The sequence below is a fragment of the Mytilus edulis genome, chromosome 9, assembly GCF_963676685.1.
Source record: "Mytilus edulis chromosome 9, xbMytEdul2.2, whole genome shotgun sequence".
Taxonomy (NCBI): domain Eukaryota; kingdom Metazoa; phylum Mollusca; class Bivalvia; order Mytilida; family Mytilidae; genus Mytilus; species Mytilus edulis.
Window position 1 is genome coordinate 67,629,757 of NC_092352.1, and position 26,905 is coordinate 67,656,661.

The following is a 26,905-nucleotide window of genomic DNA, read 5'->3' on the forward strand; positions in this document are numbered from 1 at the left end:
CAATTCTCTACTTAGAAATTGATTGCAATGAGGGGAAATTTGGAATTCCCATCAATTTTATTTTTTTAAATTTTTTATTTGTAAGTTTAAGCGATTTGTATTCAATTAGTTTTAAATTATATAAATGATTCTTTAGAAAGAACTGGCTTTAGAGAGTTCTTGAGAATTTGGAACTGATCAAGTTCAACTCATTACTTAATAATAACAGCTATCATTTTACGTGTTCAGTTACCTTTTTATACTTAACTTCATTACATGTAGTAGCCTAATAAAAGGAAAATAGCATATTCTTATTTTTATGATTCTGAAAGCAGTCTTTTCTAGACACCATTATGAAGAACACTTAAAAACCATAAAACTTTAATCTAATCTGCATGAAATAATTGCCACTTAACCTGTAAGCTAGCAGCAATAAATCTATTAATCAAAAGCTTGAAAGCATATGATGTTTAACTACTTAAATACATATGGAGCTTTTGACCAAATGACACATTGAAAAACTAGCCACATCCATCTATGGTCAATTTTGCCTGAGATTATGAGTTAGACCCTTTGGTTTTTGAATAACTTCTAAATTTATGAACAGCCTATTTAAGAAAGATATACAGTGGCAGATCCAGGGGGAGGGTTCTGGGGGTTGGAACCCCCTCTTTTTTGGACGATCAATGCATTTGAATGGGAACATATAGTTGGAACCCCCCCTTTGTCCTGGGTTGGGAACCCCCCCTTTTTAAAACGGCTGGATCCACCCCTGATATATGTTATAGATCATGTCAGTACAGATCTAGAAATGAGCTGAGGATACTAGAATGGACTAGCAATAACTGACTAAGCAGCAGCGCTTTTCTACTGAGCTGATTATACCCTGAGTGCTTCAAAAATATAATATAATTTTGAAGCATCCTAATTCCTAAGCACTTTTCTGACAATGCACCAAATAGCATTTAATCTAATTTAAAACTAGAGAAACTGAGTAAGAAGTACATATTAAAAAATGTACTCCCTCCTCCGAATATTCATAAACATCCTGCAATGGGGGCAGAGGATGCCAGTAAGAATTAAAGGATCAGATCTAGATATGGAGGACATAATTTTTGTATTTCTCTAATATTTGTGCTATTTTCATATTTCCTGACCGGTGTGAGAAAAATATTTCTCCTCACTAGTGATAAATCTGTTCTCGGCAAATGATTAGCCGAAATTTGATTATGAAGTCTAAATGTTTTGTTTTCTTCTGAATTTTCCTATTGTGACGTCACGAAAAAAGGCGACCATTCCTGATGAAGTCGCGTATAAAGAACACAAGTTTCTGAAAATCTTTAAAAAATAAGGATAAAAATCATTAGAGAAACAGATTCCTACACTATAACTCGTGTATTACGATATTTCTCCACTCTTGACAGTTAAATTTTAGTTATTTAAAGAGCTCGGCAAGCCTCGCGCTTTAAATAATAAAATTTAACTGTCTTGAGTGGAGAAATATCGTAATACACTTGTTGCAGTGTAGGAATCTATATATATCTCATTGAGTCAAACAAAAAATACTAAAAATTCTTTGATGAAATATCATTATGCAAAAAGATTTTTATAAAGTTTCATTGAAATCTGTCTTCAAATGTGCAAGACATGAGCAAAGAAAAACATCAATTAGTTTAGTTGTTTCTTCATAAATTTGTGCATGACGGAATATTGACATGGTAAATATTGTCATATTAAAAGTACAACATGACAAGTCTTCAACCAGTTTAGCCGATTTCTTGTAACAACAAGCTTGAACTATCAATGAACTTACATAAGTGATTTGTAAGTGGTGAGACATGTCTTAGTATAAGATGATATATATGCTTTGTCCAACACAGGTAATCAGTTAAGAATTATTAGGATCAGTGACACTCAGATAAATCATATCATGGATTTGTTTTTGTAGACCAGAGTTGTAAACATGACTAAAAAAAAATCTTTTTGAAAAAAATAAATAAATTTGTCATTGGTGACATTTTACAAACTTTTGGCCAAATATGGCCTAGAAATGTTCAGCTTGATCATAAATTCCCAAAAAGCCCACAATTTTGTGCTAAAATGTATCTAACAAAAGCCTTAACCCTAAGTAAATAGACAATCTCTTCATGATATTACCATAGACTCCAAAGTCAGCACATTTTGGAGATCTTACAAATATTTAGGGAGTTTTTGTGTAAAAAGTGTAAAGGTTAATTTTCAATCAGAAGACTCAAAAAATCCGGAGAACAGATGGTATGCCATGTAAAAAAAAAGACGAAAAAAAAAGACGAAAAAACATTTGAAAATATATAATAATTATGATGCATTTAAATCTACTACATGTATTTCCTTATCACTGCTTATGAAAATTAAACCAGCCAATTTATTTATTTAGTCAAGGGTGTTGGGTACCACCTTAATATAAGGGTTATGCAATGCGAAAACCCAATTTATATTTATAAAACTGTTGATTGTTTTATTCAAGTTTTTGTGTGAAAAAAGGTTATATGAACTTCAAAGAATATATAACTCATAGCAAAATAAATGTTAAAGGTCAAAGTAAACGAAAAGAAAATTGGAAAAAATATCTTTAAGAAATGGAAAAATTGACAAAAATAAGTTATGACTAAGATGCTAAATGTAGCTTAGGTTTCATGTTGAGAAAACTGCACAACACTTTCATAATATTTATTAATTTTCATCAAATTTTACAAAAATGTTATCAAAACGAAATTGGTTGCCATGGAAATAGCATTTTATTTTGATATTTACACCAAGATTCCATTAAATGTAATTGAATATCCTGCATTTAATGTTTTTCTTTAAAGGTCAAATTGCAGCAAGACCAGTGGGACTCAGAAATTATTGAAATGTGTGATTTTGCATTAATCATAATATGAAAGGAATGGCTGTAATATTTTTCCTGTCTAATAACGAAGGAATAAATAAAATATGGTGCATACTGATTCTGAATAACCCATTACTGTGCCAAGTCAGGAATATGGCAGTTGTTATATCAAATAGTTCATTTCTTAAAATAATATAAATGTAATATTGTTGGTGTTCACTGGGTTTTTGTTGAACTTCAGTGTTTCTGTGTTTCCTTTGTTTTCCACTTGTAGTTAATGTGTTTCCCTCAGTTTTAACACATTAAAACCTGGATTGTAACCTGGATTTGTTTTATCTCAATAGATTTATGACTTTTAAACAGCGGTATACTACTGTTGCCTTTATTTGATAATATTTACCAATATAAACCATAATGTTCAGTGTGTGTTGACCTGTCTGATAATGCTCCAGAAACAGCATCATTTCCATTATGAATTACAGTTATTACAGTTATTTATATTATAAATAACAACAATTTACTGATTTATTTATCAGATGGCTATCTAAATTTTACTGAGAAATTATTTGAAATATGACAAATTAGTTCTGACATCATTTCATTTACAAGACCAAAAGGAAAGGAAAATTGACAAAAATAGATGTTTACCATGTTAACTGTTCTGTGAAATGTATTTCAGATTTCATGCGGAGAAGATTATGCAAAGTGATCATAACAATCATAAATAAAGCCATTATGAAATTGATTGTTTTTCCTGTCTTCAGATATTTTTGTTGATAATTTCATGGAAACAATTCCGTTTATCAGTAGGAAGCCTTTGAAGAATTTTCCCTTTTCATGGTTATTAAATTTTATAATGAAGCGCAGTGCAGTGAAGCCATATTCAATCAAAAGTTGAAAAACATCAATAAAATGATTTTCTGCAGAGTTATGTAAGAAAATAAACCACAAATTGACAGAAAGCGCTAAAGAAATTCAATTTGATAAAAATCTATGTAGAAGGAACATTTTTGATGAATTGTAACGATTGTTTTGTAATATGACAAATTAATTCTGACATCATTTCATTTACTCGAACAACTGTTTTGATGGGCTTATAATTACAAATTAGAAAACTCCGAAATTGATGGTTTGCAAAGTGTTTGTTCAAATATCACAATTTTATATGGGACCTAATATAAAGATTGCAAGGCTGACAGCGTAATATCACAATTTTAAATCAGACTTAATATTCAGATTGCAACACTGACAGCGTTGATGGTTTAGTAATTTGGCGGCACACTGTTAGTGTACTTCTCATATGAAAATAAATCAGAAATAACAAACATAGTGGCTGCAAATCTTAAGGAGAAGAAATTGAAAATTGTCAACAAATTATTAATATAGTGATGATGTAAAGTACATGTTGATTAAGATCTAATAAACTGTTGTTATGCAATGATTTAGGAACAAATAAGATTAAAGAATAATTACAGATAATGATAGAGAAATTTTGACAGCGTCATCATAAATTTAATGAATTGTTTTGTATTGGTTATTCACTACAAAACAATTTTGGAGGTGGGTGTTGAGTTGGATATTTAACTGTACCAATTTCTTTTTTGTTGTTAATTATTTAGCTTGAAGGACAGTTTTCATTTCCTTGGTTTGATGGATTCCAAAGAATCTTTGCATAAGCTATGCCGCTAAGTATATCAATGAAGCAAATTGCTAGTCTGTTCAACATAAAAACCCTTGTCTTTGTGTTTCATTGATATATAAATACAAGGCGAAATGAGCATATGTCAAAGAGACAGCCAAAAAATTAATTTAAAAAAAAAATGACACAAGAAACCAGAAGAACATCAGAAGTCTTCCTCAACTTTACAGGTCCATACAACATATCAAGGAGTCTAATAGTCATGTGAATGAATTAAACAGAAGCTGTTAGACAGATCATCATGTACATCCTCTTTGCCCTAACCTGAATCTGCCACTATTGTCAAACATTATAATTAACAGGTCCCATAAAGTGTTGATAATCATCCAGCAATATTGCAATTGATAAAATTGATATGTGATGATGTTTGTTTAAATATATGTTTTTTTTCTGCTTTCAGATATTTGTGAATGGAGTTCATGTGACAACCATTAGTGAGGGTGGTAGTTTTGGAGAGCTGGCTCTTATTTATGGAACACCTAGAGCAGCAACAGTCAAGGTAAATATAATTTACCATATGATTAAAGAACAAGTTTAATATAGGTTTTGTACAATGTAAACTGATTTAGTGTGCAATATGTCTTAAAAAGTACTGTCATTAAAAAGTTATCATAATATAACCTTTGTATACAAAGATTGCTTCATGAGAAGTTAGCCACTTGACTTTCTAAATATTTGTTTAGTGTGGGATTAAACAGGCAAGTAGAGTGTCATTGTTGTCTCTTTGACACATTCCCCATTTCCATTCTCAATTTTATTTCATGGAAAAGTTAACCAGGTTTATGTATCATATTCACCAATAATCATGATAATAAAATATTAACACATTTAAAAACTCTTAAATGTAATGAATTTCAAGCACTGTTCAACAAGGTCAAATGTCAAGGCCAACTTATTTTTTTTAACAGGACATGCTCTGTTTTTTTCTAGAAAATGCTACAAATGCAAAAGAGAAAAAAAAAATAATACATATAAATTGATAATGGTATGCATGTAACATTTTATAAGGAAATGAAATAACACCATGAAATGCAACAGAAACACCTACGTACATTTCAAAACATCGTCAATATCTGTCAACAAACATTTAAGAAATATTTACATTCTAAGGTGACATGTACCTCAACTTTTTATTTTATTTTGTTACATTGAAAGAATTTGTTTCCGTCTTTACATAACAACATCCGCCCTTTTTTAGCTGACGGCTTTGTTTGATTTCAATATAAATGATTGTAATATCCGCCCTTGCCTTATTAAACAGTGTGAAAAGGACATATGAAATTGATCGGGGTTATTATGAAATTTACATCTTTAATAGAATGGTTATTTCATGAAACCTATATAATGTTTGCCTTCAAGGACAAACTGATGTTTTCTGAAGCATCTTTATGTGGAGTTTGTTTTTTACATTTAAAAAAAGACAAGGTTAATATCTGTGAAAAAAGTGATTGTTTTGATATCTGACAGAACAACACATGTTTCTGAATTAAGCTACATCTAGTAAAATAAATAAAATAATAAAATCACTAACTGGTTTGAAGTAACTAGAGGGGTAAGACAAGGGGATTCTTTAAGTCCCACCCTATTCAATATTTTCATAAATGATCTACCTCAAATTTTTAAACAGGATGACTGTGATCCCTTGAAAATACAACAGACAAATATTGGAAGCCTCCTATTTGCTGATGATATTTTGATAATGTCTGAAACTAAAGAGGGTCTTCAGTCAAGTTTAAACCATTTGTCTCAATACTGTGATAAATGGCAGTTAACTGTAAATTGTAAAAAAACTAAAACTATGATTTTAAGCACAAGTAACAATAGGAAAAATCTTAACCATTCTTTTAATTATAATGGTGATAAATTAGAGCAAATGGAAAAGTTTAAATTTCTTGGTAATATCATTAGTCAGAATGGAAATCTTATTCATTCAGCACAAGAATTAGCCAAAAAATCTATGAAAGTAATGTATTCTATAAAAACATATTGTAATTCGATTCATCAGACTCCTGTAAATTTGTCAAACCATTTATTTAACTCACTCGTCAGACCAATATTAACTTATAACAGTGAAATATGGTATATGGATGCATACTCATCCTTTTATAAAGCTTCAATTAAAGGAGATAAAAATAACAAAAAAGTAGATACTCTTAATTTCATTGACAAAAGTCCACCTGATAAAGTACTAAATAAATTTAATAAGTTAACTTTAGGAGTAAAAAAATGCTCTTGCAATATAGCTGCTCGATCTGAATTAGGCAGCTACCCTATTGATTGCTTTATAAAAAGACAAACTCTTCTTTTTCATGATAGACTATTAAGGGAAGAAACTAGTCCCTTACTAAAAGAGACACTAAATTTGGCAAAAACTTTACATAATGCAGGTATTTATTCTTGGTACTCCTATGTAAATCATGTCAGAAGTCAAAATGATTTAGAAATTGTTAACCAAAATAAAGATAAAAATAATAGGCTAATATACAAACAAAATCTAGAAAACTCCTATGAAAATTTATATAATGATAAAATATTAAATTTACAAGAGAATAGCAAACTCCAACTTTTTAAAAAAATAAAGAAAAGCTATAACTTTGAACCATACCTACTTTCTCAAAACTTTGAATATAGACAACTAATTTCTAAATTTCGAATAAGTGACCACTGCTTATTAATAGAAACTGGAAGATACAGGAATATTCCCAGAGATTTAAGACTATGTACACATTGTGATGTACTAGATGATGAGTTTCATTTCTTTTTTAAATGTAAAATAAATGAACAATTAAGAAAAGAATTTTTAAATGAAAATAAATATAATAACTTAAATGATATAGATAAATTAAAACATATCCTCAATCCTGAAACAAAACAGGACACTTGCAAATTAGGCTCCTTTTTAAAAAAGTCACTAAGACTGAGGGCAGGGAGTCCTTGATATAATTTGAATCTCTTATATATTGATTTAAAAAAAAAAGACAAATTATAGTTCAAAGTGTCTCCATTGTTTATTTTCATTGTTTTATGTAAACTGTATATTATGTATAATGTTTTAAGCCATTGGTCCATATGGGCGTAAAGTGCTTTTCAATAAAGAAGTAAAAAAATTGCTCATGAGCACAAAAAAATACAAAAGGTTTGACAGCGAAAAAAAATTAAACGGGTCTGGAAAGAAAGTCTGGAAAGAAAAGCCTAAACTATCATGTCAACTACAAGTTTTTTTTGTTTTTTTTTTTAACAAAATAGCTTGATTATGTATGTTTACAGAGATAGACTATTTATATTTTAACAGGCAAAAGGTGATGTAAAATTATGGGGCATTGACAGAGACAGTTACAGAAGAATACTTATGGTACGTAGTCCCTATTTGTTTAATTTATTACTCTTAAAATATGACATACGAATATATCCTAACAATAGCTTCTAATACCAAGTTTTCAATATCTTAAATATGGAAATATTTTTTTGTGGGAATAGAAATAACCATTAAGGAATTTAATAAAATTCAGAAAATCCCATATCTTTTGAAAATCTAAAATGAGAATTTAGTTTAATGGTAAACTAGGTTTTTCCCTTGCAGATAATCTGTGCAAAGGGCAACCAACTCTTGGAAATATCAAATGATGAAACTGTAAAAGTAGTAATTTTAAGAGTACTCTAAACAGTGTGTTTTTCAAGCATTCAATTCATCATGATGAAATAAGCATATTATGCCTTTAAAGGGCAATATGAAAAACATCCAATTTATAAACAAAGCTTCTGTATAAAACACTCTTGCTCCTGAAAGAATAAATATTATTTTCCTTTACTCTAAGGTTTGGCTGTATTTAACTTTCTCAAGATTTGACTATTATTCAGTAACTATCTGAAGGGTTGGGCTGTATTATTCAGTAACTATCTCAAGATTTGACTGTATTATTCAGTAACTAGCTAAAGATTTGACTATTATTCAGTAACTATATCTAAAGATTGGACTGTATTATTCAGTAACTTTATCTAAAGATTTGACTGAATTTTAAGTACCTTTCTAAATATTTGACTATTATTCAGTAACTATCTAAAGGTTTGACTGTATTTTTCAGTAATTATTTAAAGATTTGACTGTTTTATTCAGTAACAAGCTAAATGTTTGACTTTTTTTTCAGTAACTATCTAAAGATTTGACTGTATAATTCAGTAACTTTCTAAAGATTTGACTGTATTATTCAGTAACTTTAAAAAGATTTGACTGTATTATTCAGTAACTATCTAAAGATTTCACTTTTACTCAGTAACAATCTAAAGGTTTGACTGTATTTTTCAGTCACTATATGAATATTTGACTGTGTTATTCAGTAACAAGTAAAGATTTGACTTTGTTCAGTAACTACCTAAAGATTTAACAGTATTCAGTAAATTTCGAAAGATTTCACTGCATTATTCAGTAACTTTCTAAAGATTTGACTATTATTCATTAACTATCTAAAGATTCAACTTTTACTCAGTAACTATTTAAAGATTTGACTATTATTCAGTAACTTTCTAAAGATTTGACTGTATTATTCAGTAACTATCTAAATATTTGACTGTATTATTTGGTAACTATCTATTTAAAGATTTGACTATTATTCAGTAACTATCTAAAGATTTGACTGTATTTATCAGTAACTATCTAAAGATTTGACTGTATTAGTCAGTAACTATCTCAAGATTTGGCTTTATTATTCAGTTACTATCTAAAGATTTGACTGTATTATTCAATTACTATCTTAAGACTTGACTGTATTATTCAGTAACTTTTTAAAGATTTGACTGTATTATTCAGTAACTATCTAAAGTATGACTGTATTATTTAGTAACTTTCTAAAGATTTGACTGTATTAGTCAGTAACTATCTTAAGATTTGGCTGTATTATTCAGTTACTATCTAAAGATTTGACTGTATTATTCAATTACTATCTTAAGACTTGACTGTATTATTCAGTAACTTTTTAAAGATTTGACTGTATTATTCAGTAACTATCTAAAGTATGACTGTATTATTCAGTAACTTTCTAAAGATTTGACTATATTATTAAGTAACTATATAAAAGTTTGACAGTATTATACAGTTACTATTTATATTTAATGATAAGAAGTACTGTCCTTCATCAGTTATATTATATTGACTTCATTTCACCTTGGTCAGAAGTCTTTACAATTGCTATAATTATAACAATATCGGAATTCTATCATTGTAATTAAATCTCAGGAAAAAACTGCTATTAAAAAACAACTTGTATAATTAGGGACAACATTAATGACAAAATATCATTAACATATCTTACCAGATAAATAAAGACTTCAAATACAGTGAAACCTTTTTTTAATTATCATTTAGATATCTTACCTGATAAATAAAGACTTCAAATACAGTGAAACCTTTTTTTTTAAATTATCATTTAGATATCTAACCTGATAAATAAAAACTTCAAAATACAGTGAAACCTTTTTTTAATTATCATTTAGATATCTTACCTGATAAATAATGACTTCAAATACAGTGAAACCTTTTTTTTAAATTATCATTTAGATATCTAACCTGACAAATAAAGACTTCAACTACAGTGAAACCTTTTTTTAATTATCATTTAGATATCTATTCTGATAAATAAAGACTTCAAATACAGTGAAACCTTTTTTTTTAAATTATCATTTAGATATCTAACCTGACAAATAAAGACTTCAAATACAGTGAAACCTTTTTTTAATTATCATTTAGATATCTAACCTGATAAATAAAGACTTCAAATACAGTGAAACCTTTTTTTAATTATCATTTAGATATCTAACCTGATAAATAAATACTTCAAATACAGTGAAACCTTTTTTTTAATTATCATTTAGATATCTAACCTGATAAATAAAGACTTCAAATACAGTGAAACCTTTTTTTAATTATCATTTAGATATCTTACCTGATAAATAAAGACTTCAAATACAGTGAAACCTTTTTTTTAATTATCATTTAGATATCTTACCTGATAAATAAAGACTTCAAATACAGTGAAACCTTTTTTTTAATTATCATTTAGATATCTTACCTGATAAATAAAAAGACTTCAAATACAGTGAAACCTTTTTTTTAATTATTAAACAGTGCACAAACCTACATAAAACGAACTGTTGACTATCAGTACATACATAAATACTGCAAAACCTCTCCCCTTTCTTCTCTTCAAACAAAGTTATGGGTGTAATATAGAAATTAGCATTGTCTGTCAATCTGGATCAACTTTTTTAACCTTTGTTGATTTTCACTTGAATCTTTGATAATGTTTTTTAATCTGTCTAGTTTATTTTGAATTATGCCCCTTTCATATTTGAAATTTTTACCCTTTGTAGAACCAGCCTGAGAAAAATAGATTATTAGTCAAGCATCTTGAGATTAAAGCAAAATTTAAGAAAAAGCACTACTATCTCCTGGGGAAAAAAATATTGATGAAAATGATTTAATTTGAATTTCAGGATCTCGCAACATCCCTAAAACAGTTGTAAGTTCTTAAATTGAACAAAAATACAATATGTCAAATCTAATTACTTGTAAATAATTAAAGTGTTTTTCATTTCTTCTACAATGTAAAATTTGGTTAATGTTGATTATGTTTTATCGGTACTCCAAGGACTATTCAAATCAATTAGATAAAAGTTACGATAGTTTAACATCTTATTGATTAAGCCATCACCACAGACGCTGGATCATTGGATCTAGTACATTAAACTCGGAAACTGCTATCTCAGAGTTCTTCTTCATTATTTATCTCTACTTGACGTTGAAATGTAGTTTGACATGTCTTGATTTTATTATTGGGCTTAGCAGACGACAATAACATTACTGAAAGAATAAGAGATAAGGCATTCATTTATATGCATAGGATTTGATAGGAAGGAGTGTAAAGTGTAGATTTATAGTTAAAGAGGTAACACGATGTGACAGTGAAGTGTAGATTACAGTTCATATTGGGTAACAAGGAAACACTGTTTTTGTTTGACACGTAAATAGAAGTTCTGTGGAGAGAAAGAGTTGTTTGTTGATGGTCCACATGTAAACATTGTTAAAGTCAAATACAAAAAAGCAAAAAGCAAATAGTGGACCTATTTCTTCATGGCATCATTAGAATAATAATAATAAAAGTAAAGTATAATGCAGACTGTTGAATATACATGCACTATGAGCATGCCTGTCACTTAACAATAAATGTATAGCATTTAAACAAAGTAGCAGTTCTTTTCTATTTTAATTAGGGAAACATCTAATTCTTTTGAGTATTCAGGCAACTATCATTTGACATTAAAATGTTGCTACAAAAGTCCCTTTAATTAGAATAAAGCTGCTTTGAAAAACAGATACTATCTGAAGTTAGGAGGACTGTGACAAATATTAACTTTAGCAGAAACATTTTGCTAATTCGTTGAAAAATTCCAAAATAATAGAACTATATACATCTCAAATTTGAATTTCTATGCGAAACATAGGTGCTTTTGTATACAGTAAGAACATGCTGGGTGCTAGAAACTTGGATGATAAAAAAAGTAACAACGTTTGGAAAGTTATTGCATTGAAGGATTGAATTTATTTGTCTTTTTTGTACAACTTGAGAAATTTTCTAAAAGAAAAAAAGTATTGAAGAAAATGTCTAAATTATTCAATAGATTGATTGCACTAAAATGTCACTGTTTAGGACAAAGCAAGGCTGTAATTATTAGTTGATTATATCTGAAGCTAGCCAGAGATCAGAGATCAGTTTCTTGATAAAAACTGTCATTAATGTCAGAAAGTATAGTACCTATTGCTCCGTGTACTTTTGTTTAAGAATTTGTAATTTCGTAATCGGTAAATTGATTACAGATTTGTATATAACGCTGGAATGGTTTTCCTGTCTCCTTAAGTCAGCCCTAATTAACAAGTAAATTGTCATCTATCTTGTATATTTTATTCTGTTGGGAACAATATGCTAATGACAGAATACTCAGACTTTAATAGCAACGCAAAAAATACAATTCTTTCTTATGGTGTGTTTTTCTGTAGTTACTTTTGAGATTGAATCCATCCAGGATTAATTTTTACTGGTAGGGATCCCTTGAGAAAGTTGCTTGCATATATATATAGTAAGAAGAGGTGTCAATATTTTGTATATCTTCATATAATAGTGTTTTTTTTTAGTTTATTGAAATTTGTATATCATTTACTAATGCTCTATTGGGACTTAGATTTGTCTAGAACACTGATAGGGTGATTAGTTGCTAAAATATCTGAAGATGTACTTAAAAAAAATTGAAATCAAAGAGGTATATAAGAGGAGAAAGGACCTCAGTAAGCTCTTATAATAAAAGCATTTCTAGGAATAGTAACAAATTTACACCTCTTGCACCAAATAAATGACTGAAATCTTAAATGGTTTTCATAGAGACTAATTTCATATTTTTATCATTTGTCATTTTGAATGTCTTTTAAAATTGTTGACTGTCGTAGTCAAAAAGAGAGAAATGCTGTTTCTGGAGGCAACAGCAATGTATTACTTTGTGATAAGGTCTAGTTTAGGTGAACAACTAGTGGTAAGTCAATGATATTTGGTATGCTGCAGTTGTTTAGGCATTTTCACATCTCAGTTCCATATAGGGTTAATTTGTCTCAGCCCATTCATTCATTGTCTATTGTCTTTGAAACTTTGCTTAGTTTACATGTATAAAGGAGTATGTTCGATAAGGTCCTAAAATGGCCCCCTTTTTTAGCGTAAATTTCAAATTCGGATTTATTTACCAATATCACGATAAATTATAGCTAATACATTGACTAGATAGGATATAAGCCATTTTATTGAAAATTTCACGTTTCTGCGTTTTATTATGACGTCACAAGTTGTACTCATATTGATTTTTCACGAAAAAATCAATGAAAAGGGGTAATTTCCACAGATTATTGGACAGGAAACATAGAGCGCATACGTCGACAACAAAGATCTTTTAAAATAATGTTTGTGAAGACATTTCACATGTCTTATTTGAATATTAAGCTTGTCGACGCCTGCGCTCTATGTTTCCTGGTCCTTTATTTGGTTGAAATCCAGCTGATTTTGTCAAATTTCACAAAAATCTCTTATCTTGACCTTTTTTGGGATGTAAAAATAAACGTGTTAGAATTAAACTTTAACAAAAACAGTTCTGTTTAACTTTCTCACATGTCTTTAAGGCAACTTAAAGCATTTATTGTCTTGTAACTATGAACTTTATAATTGGGGCCAAATATGGCCCTTACCGAACTTACTCCTTTGTGATGATGTCAATTTATGAGAACAATTTTAACAATTTTAAACACAAAATCCATAGTTATTGATGTTTTGTTGATCAGGATATAAATGGTCTCTTGTCAGATTTATTATATTAATAACAGGTCTGGAAAGGGGAAGATTTAGATTGTAATTGATTCAGAATTGATATAAGTATTGGTGACAATTTGTAGTCAGAGGATAAATCTATGTGACAAATAAATCTATGTGACAAATAAATCTAATAACCCTTACACTAATTTGGCCAGGGAATTTACTCTTCACTGGACATTTAGAAGACTGAAACTAAATATTCTGTCTATCACAGAATGCCAAATGAACGAACTTTGTGATTAATTATAAGTATTACTATTTTAATTGACCAGTGCTTTTCATGCAATCTAGCATTGCAACCAGATGAAAACTAATTTTTCCGCTTCAGTTGGTTTCACGTCTAGTACAAATTAAACATGGATTTGTTACAATTGACGTTTTTAGTGGAAAGACTTAATAGCGCTGTTGAAGGGTTAAAACATGAACAAGCATTTGCATAACAGCATGAAATGAATAGGAGCAATTGATTTTTATCCTGAAATCAGAAAAGAGACTGCTGGTAGAATTAATAAGCTAATGACGTTTGACAAAGGAAGGTTTATTAAATTGAAGCATTAAGTGGTAGATGGAAACATAATGACTGAATAGTCAGGTTGGGTTGTGGACATGTAATGTTATGTTATCAATATGGGTTAATGAATCAAGGTATTTTTTGGCAAATAGATTTTAAAGTACACTTTAGTATGGGTTAGGGTTAAAAAATAATTACTCAGTACTTGTGTATAAAATAGATACTCCAAGCATCAAATCCTCTATTTTGAGTCTGAGTATGACATTGTACTCTTACATTTTTTTTATGGACGCAAGTACTGATACTGATGTCCAAATTAAAAGTGATTGATAAGTTGTCCTTTATCTATTTATAATTGTTATTTAAGGCAGTTTTGATAAAGAATTTGTGAAATTTAATGTCACCTGACAGTGATGCTTTAGTGACACATACATATAACTTTTGTCATCTTGCACCGTGTTATTGACTTGACAGAAATTAACACACACTTAGACACAATTGTTCCCAATATAAAATATTGCGCCTGCTTTTTTTAAAATTTTGATCTTAGTCAGTTTTGAGGTTTCCCATACCATAACATGGACATAGCAATTTCTGCTTATCAACTCAAAAAACCAAATAACTGAATTCACAATCTCATTTTATCTTAAAAAAATGATGAAGAATGAAACTGCAAAACTCTCAGACATTTTGACAAGGAATTTAAGATTTCTTGACAGAAAATAGTTTTTCTGATGATTAATATATTTCAATTTGTTGTAAAAACATCATTTCTATGTCTTGAAAATATATTGTTTAGAGTGTTGGGATATAATTTTATTTGTCAAAGGGAGATAATCTAAATTATATTTTTTTGCTATTTATTGCAATCAATAACAAATGATTTAATATTGGAAAGCATTTCCTTAAGTTTAACTGTAGCTTTGAGCATTCTATTATTGAGAACTCATTAACTACTTAAAATCAGTAATATAAATCATACAATGTTATTAGAAAATATTTCTCAAAGTATCACCAAAAGAGTGAACTTCTGATAAATAGTGATTTATTTTGGATTATTTATAATTTTTTGTATGTTAACTTATCCATCAAAACTGTTTTTCTTCAATATTATTTGATATCACACATTTCAGTGATATCTGCAATATTTAAGATAGGGATTTTGGAGTTACAGAAAATATTGGTACAAAGAGAGGTAACTCAAATTTGATGTTGCAGATTTGAACCAGGTTTCACCGTTTGCCAGTAAGTTATCTTTGTACATGTTAGCAATTCAGGTATTTATTTATAAAATGATTGCTTCACTTGGTTTAATTTGTCTCGTTTTCTTTTCAGGGAAGTACAATACGAAAGAGAAAAATGTATGAAGAATTTCTTTGTAAAGTTTCTATATTGGGTAAGAGTATCTATATTATTTCTCATCCTTTATATTACATGCTTTTAAAAAGACAAAACTTAAATCTATTTTAAAGGACCACTTCAACCTGTTTAACCAACAGAAGAGATTACAATTAACAACATTGTCATATTTGTGGATTCACAAATTTGAAGTTGTCCTGAACATGCATGCAAATATTTGTCACTGGACAGTAATCATACAAATATTTGTCACTGGACAGTAATCATGCAAATATTTGTCACTGGACAGTAATCATACAAATATTTGTCACTGGACAGTAATCATGCAAATATTTGTCACTGGACAGTAATCATGCAAATATTTGTCACTGGACAGTAATCATGCAAATATTTGTCACTGGACAGTAATCATGCAAATATTTGTCACTGGACAGTAATCATACAAATATTTGTCACTGGACAGTAATCATACAAATATTTGTCACTGGACAGTAATCATGCAAATATTTGTCACTGGACAGTAATCATGCAAATATTTGTCACTAGACAGTAATCATACAAATATTTGTCACTGGACAGTAATCATGCAAATATTTGTCACTGGACAGTAATCATGCAAATATTTGTCACTGGACAGTAATCATGCAACAAACAATGAATCAAATTCAAGATTACTTAAACAATATTTTTGTACAGCTAAGGTGCAATTGGTTGTAAAAATTACTTTGCCCTTGTAACAATCTTTCTTTAATATGGATGTAATAAACTGGTACTAGATATTTTCATAAATCGTTGACTGTTATGTGTTTTACCTGCTTGTGTGAAATTCTTGTAATATATAGCATTTTTTACCACAATTCAATTTTAAACCCGAGTATCATAATCGCTTCATTATCATATTGAAGTATTCCATGAAATTTTTAGCTTTGGCTATTGAATTGACATTACAATCATAAAAAGTTGTAAATATGTATTCTTTAAACAGAAAATCTTGACAAATGGGAGAGACTAACAGTAGCAGATGCCTTAGAACCAGTACAATTTGAAGATGGAGAGGAAATAGTTAGGCAAGGGGAACCAGGAGAAGATTTCTTTATCATTGCTGAGGTAAGGGGAAAATAGTTAAGCATGGGAAACCAGGGGAAGATTTCTTTATCATTGCTGAGGTAAGGGAAATAGTAAGGTTCCCAGGAGAAGATTTCTTTATCATTGATGAGGTAAGGGGAAAATGGTCATGCATTAGGGACCAGGATTTCTTTATCATTTTAAATGTATGGAAAATAAGTTTGTGAATTTAGATTTGATATTGTAGATGTAAACACAAATTTAACATTATTGGAAACAAAAATGTAAGCTGTTTTAGTGTATATAAATTTCAAGACAACAGTTATTGCTGAAATCATCTTCTGAACGGATGTTCTTTTTGATGAAAAAAAAAAAATATAAGGAAGATTACAAGATTGTTATAAATGAAATTGTTTTCATTTGAATTTTTGTTATTCCGTCTGTCCCACTTCAGGTTAAAAGTTTTTGGTCGAGGTAGTTTTTGATGAAGTTGGAGTCCAATAAACTTGAAACTTAGTACACATAGGTATAGGAAGATATGGTATGAGTGCCAATGAGACAACTCTCCATCCAAATAACAATTTATAAAAATAAACAATTATAAGTCAAGGTATGGCCTTCAACACGGAGCCTTGGCTCACACCGAACAACAAGCTATAAAGGGCCCCAAAATTACAAGTGTAAAACCATTCAAACGGGAAAACCAATGGTCTAATCTATATAAAAAAACGAGAAACGAGAATCATGTCTAAATTACATTAACAAGAGAACTACTGTACATCAGATTCCTGTTCCCTATGATATGATCTTTCTAATTTTAATGCCAAATTAGAGTTTTTACCCCATTTTCACAGTCCACTGAACATAGAAAATGATAGTGCGGATTTGGCATCCATGTACTATGGAAACATTCTTGTTTCTCATTTTTTTTTATGGGTTAGCTACTAGTGATGATTTACTAATATCAATTAAAGCAGATCGATGTAATGCAGTGTCTATGGGACAGCTATCTGAATAATATGATTGTGTAATTTACTATATACATTGTTGTTTTTTCGACAGGGTCAAGCTTCCGTTTTACAGAGAAAGTCAGATGATGAGGAACCAATAGAAGTAGGAAGATTAGGAGTCTCAGATTACTTTGGTGAGTTACAGATAACAAAACATTCTAATGATTCCCCTCACCTGGGATGAAAGTGCAACAGCACAACACAAGAACAAACTGCACAAAACAATAATCAAAAAAGCATATAAGATAAACAGAAACAAATGACAACCACTTAATTACAGGCTCCTGACTTGGGACAGGCCTTTTTGTGTTACATTCAGTTTGAGTGCTTAAGGATGTACTTAGGTGAGGTTAGTTGAAAATTAATAAATTAAGAAGTTAAAATTGAAATTATAAGCTGGTAGAGCATCAATTAAGGATAGAAATAAGGTAAAAATATTGATAGGTCATGGACCTCCTTTTCGAGATAATTGAGTTTTAAAATATGGCGGGAAAAGGCTGACTCGGACTTTTACCTTATATTTGCATTGGTATTATTGGGTCTAAAAACAAAAGAAAGAAAATTAAGAATCTTCTAAAATTTTGGTAAATGACCTTTCATGAGCTATTAAGTCTTATATGAAAAAATAAATGGGTGTTATGGAGCAAAATATATTACAGTGTATTGTATGGGAAAACACCAAGGAGTCCGAACATTTGACACCAATTCAAAAACCTCACCTAAGTACATCCTTAAAGCAAAATGTTTGGTGCAAGGACCCAGTCACAGAAAATAACTTAAAAATATTAAGATTTCAACACTGGCTTTTGTAATACTGAATTAATTGATTAGATATTTATTATATGAAGGTCATATTTCAAAGGCGGTTGCTGATTGAGTTTAAGTTTAACACCTGACCTTAACATCCTACCTTTAAGTCAATTATTAACTTCAATATTTTAATATTTGCAGGTGAAATTGCTTTAATATTAGATCGACCCAGAGCTGCCACAGTCATCGCACGAGGCCAATTAAAATGTGTCAAACTAGACCGAGGGCGATTTGAGCGTGTATTAGGGCCTTGTTCGGACATTCTCAAGAGAAACATTTCACAATACAATAGTTTTGTATCATTATCAGTGTAGAACTTACTCAGTTGTATAGATTTTATTTTTTGATATTTTATGGACGCAGATTAAAGTATTTTGCTATTTTCCGCGGATTTCATTTGTGAAATGATCTCAATAAATTCTTCAGGAAGTTTTGTATGAAATGTTTAATTGAATGTTTGAATGGAAGTTAAAATGATAAAAAATCTACTAAAAAAAGTGTTATGCCCCTTTTCCATTTCTTTCAAATATGTATATGAAACCCTCAAGATTTGATTAAAAGAGAGGATGAATTTTCATGAACACATATTTAAAAAGATAAATAATTCCTATTTTTAGTTTTACTTGACACAAGCTCAAGAGATCTCATAAATCAGGTTTTAAAAATTACACGAATTATTCATAGAGATGAACTAAATAATTTTTTTGTTTCCCATAATTAATAATATGCAAATTACCTTTGTGATGAAAGTTAATTAATATGTTTTATGGTTTGTCTGCAGGTGTTGAGCTTTATACTTTAAAATTCATATTTCCATGAGTTTATTTAAATGAAAATAGCAAAGTACTTTCTATATGTGTTGTTCCAAAGTCGTTAAAAATTATTTATTATTAATTTAATAAAGCTAGGGCTTAAGACTTGTGATAGGTTAGGCTTTGTTAGAATTGTACAAATTTTACTATGCTGTACATTGCTTATATAGAAGTTATTGTACAGTATAGTATGTATATGCTATAGCTTTTGGGGTATTTTATTAGGAATTTATCACTCTAACAATATTAAGCATTACGAAAAAGATTTTTTTCTGAGGTTATGTTATTTTGATAGAGACAGACATGATCTTAATCTTTTTATCTATCTCCTGATAAGGTCTTAAAATTGTAAAATCAAATAAATAAATTTTTCTAGTTACAGTCATGGTCATTAGTTTTAGTACTTATTTTGTATTAAACTTATTATATAATATCCTATGTCTATTCTTGCAAGAAGATTTCTCAAAGGGAAAAGAAATGAATTCAAATTGCTAAAACCAGTTTCTTTGTCAAATGTTAGACGAGCCTGGTTAATAAATGTTGTTTGACTGTGTGGCCTTTTGTTAATATCTTTGAAGATTAGATTTATTGTTTTGTTTTTCCTGTTTATTTTAAGTTTGTTTTGTTTGCTGACTAAAAAAAATAGTTTATTTTAACATAGATGCTTACACTTTCAATGCTTCTAAATGATGAGCAGTTGTTCCAAATTAAAATATTGATGTCAACTTTGTTTATGACCTTGATCATTCAAAAATTACTTGTATTAGTATTTAGGGGCTGATTACAAATTTTTGAAAGGTGGGAGAGGGGATATTAAAAAAAAATATTAATTCCAAATTTTTGAGAAAAAAAAGGAGGGGGGGATGGTAGTTCCAATTTTTTTGAGAAAAAAATGGAGGGGGGGTATCTAGGAAAGAAAACATAAGGTCTTAAATATTTTTTGGGTCAGTTTTATGCTAAAAATGATATACTTCCCACTCTAATATCACTCTACATGAGGTATGCCTCCTATGGTTTATAGACGTGGTTGTTTAAAAGAAAAGTTGATTTTGATATTTTGGTTTGAAACTCCTGGGAGCCAATCTCAATCTTATTATTATTAAGCTCAATGTACAAATGTTTATTTATTTGTTTTTTATCAAAGCTTATTCTTGTTGGTATTTTCAGCAGGGCATTTTTTTTCTGTAAAAGTCCATTTCATTTTGTATTACCTCCCTTTCCTTGAAAGTTTTTTTTAATTTTAAATTATGACTAATTTATTTATAGAATTTATTAATCTATTTTCCGATTAACAAACAAATTGATTCTTCCCTAAGTATCTTGGAAAGAATAAATGTCTGAAAAAAAGCCTGAGAATGTTTCCTGTCAATTACCATAATGTACAATGGGAGATAACCACAGTAGTTATAATTTCCAAAGTTTTGCTTGCCACCATTTATCTTGTGTAGTGAAAGGTAAATTATTATAGTTGTCATATTAATACATTCTATATTGGGTTTTTCCTGTTCTATTTATAAATAGCACAAAATACGTAGCTGCAATTGAAATAGGAAAGGTTTATTTTAGAAGTGTTAGATTTTCAGATTTTTTTTTGTAATATTTTTTTAATGATTGCAGTTTTATGTTTAATAATAGTGATTTTTTTTATGTTTAATAAAAATTTAATTTAAATAATAAATTTTCCTTTAAATGTATATTTCATGCAGTACAGCTTGAAGTAAAATTTTACGCATGTTTAAAGATAATTTCTTCCCTTCTCTTTTAATACTGTAGAAACATCTGTTATCATGGAGGAAAATTCATTAGTTTTGTCTCTAAGATTAATTTTGTTGGGATTAAATTCGATAGATTTCTAGTAGGTAGAGAAAGAAATGTTTTTTTATTATGATTTTTTGGGGGTCTTTGAATTCATGGATAGTATCTAGTACAATATTATCTAAACAGCTTATTTAGTATAGGCCATTTATTTTTTTTGATGAATTTTTTTAATTTCCCTTCAACAATTGTATTATATTTGTCAAGCTACCTCTCTGATGTACAAGAAAACATTGGAATGGGTATCTAAATGTATATCTGGTCATTTATGAGCATACCGGTAACTAAAAAAATCAAAAAGTCTTGCTAAAGTTATTAGTTTCATCACGAGTTACTTCCCTTTCATAACAATTGTTAACAATAAATAATGATAAATTTCATCCAGTAATTAGATGATTGAAAAGTTTAATACATTTTGATAGATCTGATTTCCAGTTATGTAACATTGTATGCTAGTAAAAATGATATATTCCAAGGAACAAAAGGAGTTTTAATATACCTCTGTTGTTTAGTGCATGTGTACTTGTCGTCTGCCATTATATGAAATATCTTCAGCTGCTGTATATAAAAACCATGAATTACATTTATTATACATCTTAGGACAGAATTTTACAAATATAATATTTTGATTTTTTGTGAATTTTATGTTTACTAATGAAATGTTTTGTTTTTTTGCTGAAAATAAACTTGTTGATATGAAGCAATATTAAAAAAAAAGATATAAATAAAATATTCAGCCATTGCCATTCTGTGTCAAAATTTTGAGCTTAGGATGATAGAGGCTTACAATGACTGATTGATTAATTGTGGGTGTTTAATAGATATAAGAAGATATGGTATGAGTGCCAATGAGACGACTCAATCCAAGTCACAATTTATAAAAGTAAACCATTATAAGTCAAAGTAGGTCTTCAACACAGAGTCTTCGCTGACAACAGCAAGCTTTAAAGGGCTTCAAAAATGACTGGTGTTATTGGTGAAGGAAGCCAAAATGGGCCACCAATCTTACGTATGAAAATAGACAATCCTTGTCAAATAAGACCAGAGTCAAACACACCTACCATGTGCTGGGCTTGAACTCACCTTCTCAGTGTTAACATACTAGTGATTGCATGTGATGTAACATAGACCACCTGCCCACAAAGTCTTCATGGAATAACTCATGATAAATGCCTGAATAATAATATAAATAAAGAGGTGTGGTTTCATTGTCAAATGTGCCCATTCCCATCAAAGACCAATGGACAGGGATACAAACAACTAATTATCCCCATACAAATGCAACCTTAAATAATAAGCAAAACTCATCAGCTATAAAAGGCATTTTAATGACGAAATGTGAGCCAACTCAAAAGAAAAAAGAACACTGTAACCAACGACAAACACTATAGACTAAAGACTCCTATCTAGGTGTATAAAAAATGTGACTTTGTTACGCAAAAAAACTTGTATATGAGCATTAGACATCCCTCCTAGCCTAGGACAGTGGTGTATCAAAAAAGCACAAGAACAAACTAAGTAATAGTAAGAAAAGGCTTGACTCATCAGCTTGGTACAAAGCAAAACGACTAACAGTATAGACAAATACCAATAGATGCTAAGTATCTATCATATAGTACTCACAGTTGCAGTGAGTTCCAAACCTTATTTCAACTGTTAAACAAGCACTTTTCAAAGACTAAATATCAATCAAGTTCAGCTAAAACGGCTTCGTAGGGGTTGTATGATGCCAAGGGGTTCCATTTGAAAGTGTAAATGTATAACTTGAGAAATCCTGCGAAGTCTAGTTTATAGGCATATTTCAGAAGAGGTTCACACCTGTAGTTGAACATGATACTCAGCAACATTTTAGACCCTACCAAATATCGTTTGTTTCTAGTCTTAGGTCAAACATTTCTGTCAAGTCTCAAAACATACACCAAATAACAAAACAAATAATCACAAGAAATATTTCCCACAAAACAGTCAGTAAAGTTAATAACCACAAGAGATATTTAATACTGGGGATCAATATGCTTATAATCACAAGAAATATTTTACACTTGACAACGAATAACTTATTATCAAGAGAAAAATTGGACACTGACCAGCAAGTCACTAGACAGAAAGTAGCATATGATCACAATGAATATTTACCACTAAACAGTTAGAAGCTATTGATCACAAGAAATGTTTGCGACTTGACAGAAACTACTAGAACATTTATCAATGGACAGCAAGTAGCTTATGATCACAATTATTTTTTTCCACTGAACAGATAGAAGCTTATGACCACAAGACCACAAGAAATATTTGCAACTTGACAGTGATCAACTTATAACCACAAGATTTATTTACCGCTGTGCAGCAAGTATCTACTGACCACAAGAAGTATTAATCACTGGACATTAAGTAGCGAATGCTCACAATACATATTTTACACTGGACAACAAGTAGCTTATTATCAGAAGAAATAGTGGACACTGAGCAGGAAGAAACTAATGACCACACGAAATGTTTGACCCTAGAAAGTTAGCAGCTCATGAACACGAGAAATAGTTGACAAAAACAGCATGTAGCTAATGAACAGAAGAAATAATTAACACTCGACAATAAGAAGCTGATGATCACACGAAATATTTGATACTCGACAATCAGTAGCTAATGATCATAAGAAATAATTGACGCTGTAAAGCAAATCAGCTGATGATCACAAAAAATACTTTCCATTGGACAATAAGTAGCTAATGATTATAAGAAATATTTGCCATTGGAAAGCAAGAACCTAATGATCACAAAATATGTTTGCCAAATGACTGAAAGCAAATGATATCACGAAATGTTTGCGATTGGACATCAAGCTAATGTTCACAAGAAACATTTTCCACAGGACAGAAATCTAATGATCACAGTGAATGTTTTCCTCTGAACAGTCAGAAGCAAGAAATATTTACCACTGGACAGAAAGCTTATGATTACAAGAAATATTTGCGACTGCAGAGAAAGCTGATGATCACAAGACACATTTGCGACTGGACAGAAAGCTAGTGATCACAAGAGATATTTGCGACTGGACAGAAAGATAATGACCACAAGAGGTATTTGCGACTGTACAGGAAGCTAATGATTACAAGAAATATTTGCGACTGGACATGAAGCTAATGATCACAAAAATATTTGCCACTGAAAAAATGCTTATGATCACCAGAAATGTTTGCCACCCGACAGTGAGAAGCGAATGATCAAAAGAAATATTTGACAGAATGTAGCTTATGCTGACAAGACATATTTGCTACATGACAATGAGAGCGAAGCTTAAGATCACAAGAAATATTTGTCACTGGAAAGTCAGTAGCTTATGATCCCAATGAATGTTTCCACTGTTAGAAGCTTATGATCACAATATATATTTACGACTGAACAGAATTTAATGATCACAAGAAATATTTGCTACTGGACATAAAGCTTATGATAAGAAATATTTGCCACAGGACAGAAAGCTAATAATCACAAGAAATATTTGCCATTGGAAGGCAAGAACCTAATGATAACTAGAAATACTTGCCACAGGACAGAAAGCTAAAGATCACCAGAAATATTTGCCATTGGAAAGCAAGAACCTTATGAGCACAAGAAATATTTGCGACTGGACAGAAAGCACCCGATCACAAGAAATATTTGCCACCCAACAGTGAGAAGCGAATGACCAAAAGAAATATTGTCAGTACGTGGTTAATGATCACAAGACATATTTACCACAGGACAGAAATCTTAAATGATTACCAAAAATAGTTGCCCAAGGACAGAAAGCTTAATTTAATGATCACCAGAAATATTTACCACCGACAGTGAGAAGCGAATTATCACACGAAATATTTGACAGTATGTAGCTCTTGCTGACAAGAAATATTTGCCACTTGACAATGGGAAGCTTATGCCAACAAAAAATATTTGTCACTGGACAGCAAGTAGCACAATGAACAGTTAATTATAACCACAAGAAATATTAACCGCTGTAAAGTAAGTAGCTACTGACCACACTAAAAATTAATCACTGGACATTAGATAGTGAATGATCTTTAGGTAAATGTCATTTGTATGGAATTGCAAAACTCTTTTTTTTATCAAATTAAGACAAAACTTGATATCATCCATTGGCTTTTAATGCAATCTTACTGAAAAACGAACGGCTTCAAATATGCTTTAAAATTTTATTTCGACTTTGTAGCAACAAGACAAATTGAGAATTTTAGTATTTTATCAAACCACCAATTTGGCAAACCTCGTAATTTTGTTCTGTTTCAAACTGTTTTATTAAGTTTCCCCTGAAGTTTATTTTTATTACCTAGATGTTAACGTGTGAAAAGTAAAATAAAAAAATTCAAATGAACTCCTTAGAAAATTCAAGACGGAAAGTCCCTAATCAAATGGCAAAATCAAAAGCTCAAACATATCAAACGAATGGTTGTCATATTTCTGACTTGGTACAGGCATTTTCTTGTGTAGAAAATGGTGGATTGAACCTGCATGGTTTTAAAGCTAGTTAAACCTCCTTGTTCATCATCGATCACATACATTTGCATACATGAAAAAAAAGTATGCACACATAGACATTGAGTTGACTAAACGATGCTGAAAGATATCAAATTCAAATTTGTGATTACATTTAATGTAAACCTACATAGGAGTAATGCAGAACACTATGGCCGAGTTCACTTCAAACTCTCGAGTTAACTTTACTTACACGGGTTTCAACAATACGATTTTATTTGAACCACTCGAGTCAACCCCTCGTACTCTCGTTCAAATCCTCACCGAGCAAGGGTTAAACTCAGGAAATCTTGAATGACGTCAAACCAATGAAAATATTTTATTTTTTATGCTTGGTCAGGGCCTTACTCTAGAGTTACTTAGAGTTGTTTCGAATATCAACCACGTGATAATCTTCTAATTATGAAGTCGATCGTAGTCTAGAGTTTGAAGGCTTCTCGGCCTATCTGATTTAATTACTGAGACGAGGACACACTAAAGAATATACTGCTGAATTTAATCATCAAAATACAACCTTTATCATGTAAAGCCTAAAGTAGAAATGGAGCATTCAATGACTTCTAATTTACCCGTATTAAGAAGGCATGTAGAAGATGCACTAACCTAAAGGGTGATTGGAAAGCTTTGCTTTCCTTGGTTTTTTTTAACCTTGGTTCAACTAAATGTTAGCATTCAACATAATAATTTCAAATGACTTATCTAAAATATATAAGTTTCTCACAGAAGGTAACCAAAGATTTTGCGACGATGCAAATACTCAGATTTAGAATATAAATAAATATCTTTAACTAATGAATTCAAATAGCAAAAAGCTATGCAATTTAACAAATATATACTTAATAAGCTCCATGTAAATCATCAAATAAAGGAATATGAAATTTATAGTTTTAAACAAGGAAATAACAATGACATAATAATCCTAACTGATTTGTATGCCATATGATTATTATAATCATATTGTTTGTATTCTGAAGTTGACCGAAACGGAATAGATGTATAAAAGCCTAAAAATCATCAATTTTATAGAATCCTCTTGGCAAACGTTTTA

General features: G+C 30.0%; 1 protein-coding gene across 3 annotated transcripts in view; it reads left to right on the forward strand.

The window, feature by feature from the left end:
* The window catches only part of LOC139488891 (cAMP-dependent protein kinase regulatory subunit), a 109,495-nt gene extending 87,422 nt beyond the window's left edge, over positions 1-22,073 (forward strand). For all 3 annotated transcript variants that reach the window (XM_071274853.1, XM_071274854.1, XM_071274852.1), the window contains exons 6-11: positions 4,948-5,046; positions 7,840-7,899; positions 15,792-15,852; positions 16,801-16,922; positions 17,943-18,024; positions 18,842-22,073. In XM_071274853.1, the coding sequence (XP_071130954.1) occupies positions 4,948-5,046; positions 7,840-7,899; positions 15,792-15,852; positions 16,801-16,922; positions 17,943-18,024; positions 18,842-19,014 (597 nt within the window). In that variant the 3' untranslated portion in view covers positions 19,015-22,073. The remainder of the gene's footprint in view (positions 1-4,947; positions 5,047-7,839; positions 7,900-15,791; positions 15,853-16,800; positions 16,923-17,942; positions 18,025-18,841) is intronic.
* The last annotated feature ends 4,832 nt before the right edge of the window (positions 22,074-26,905 follow it).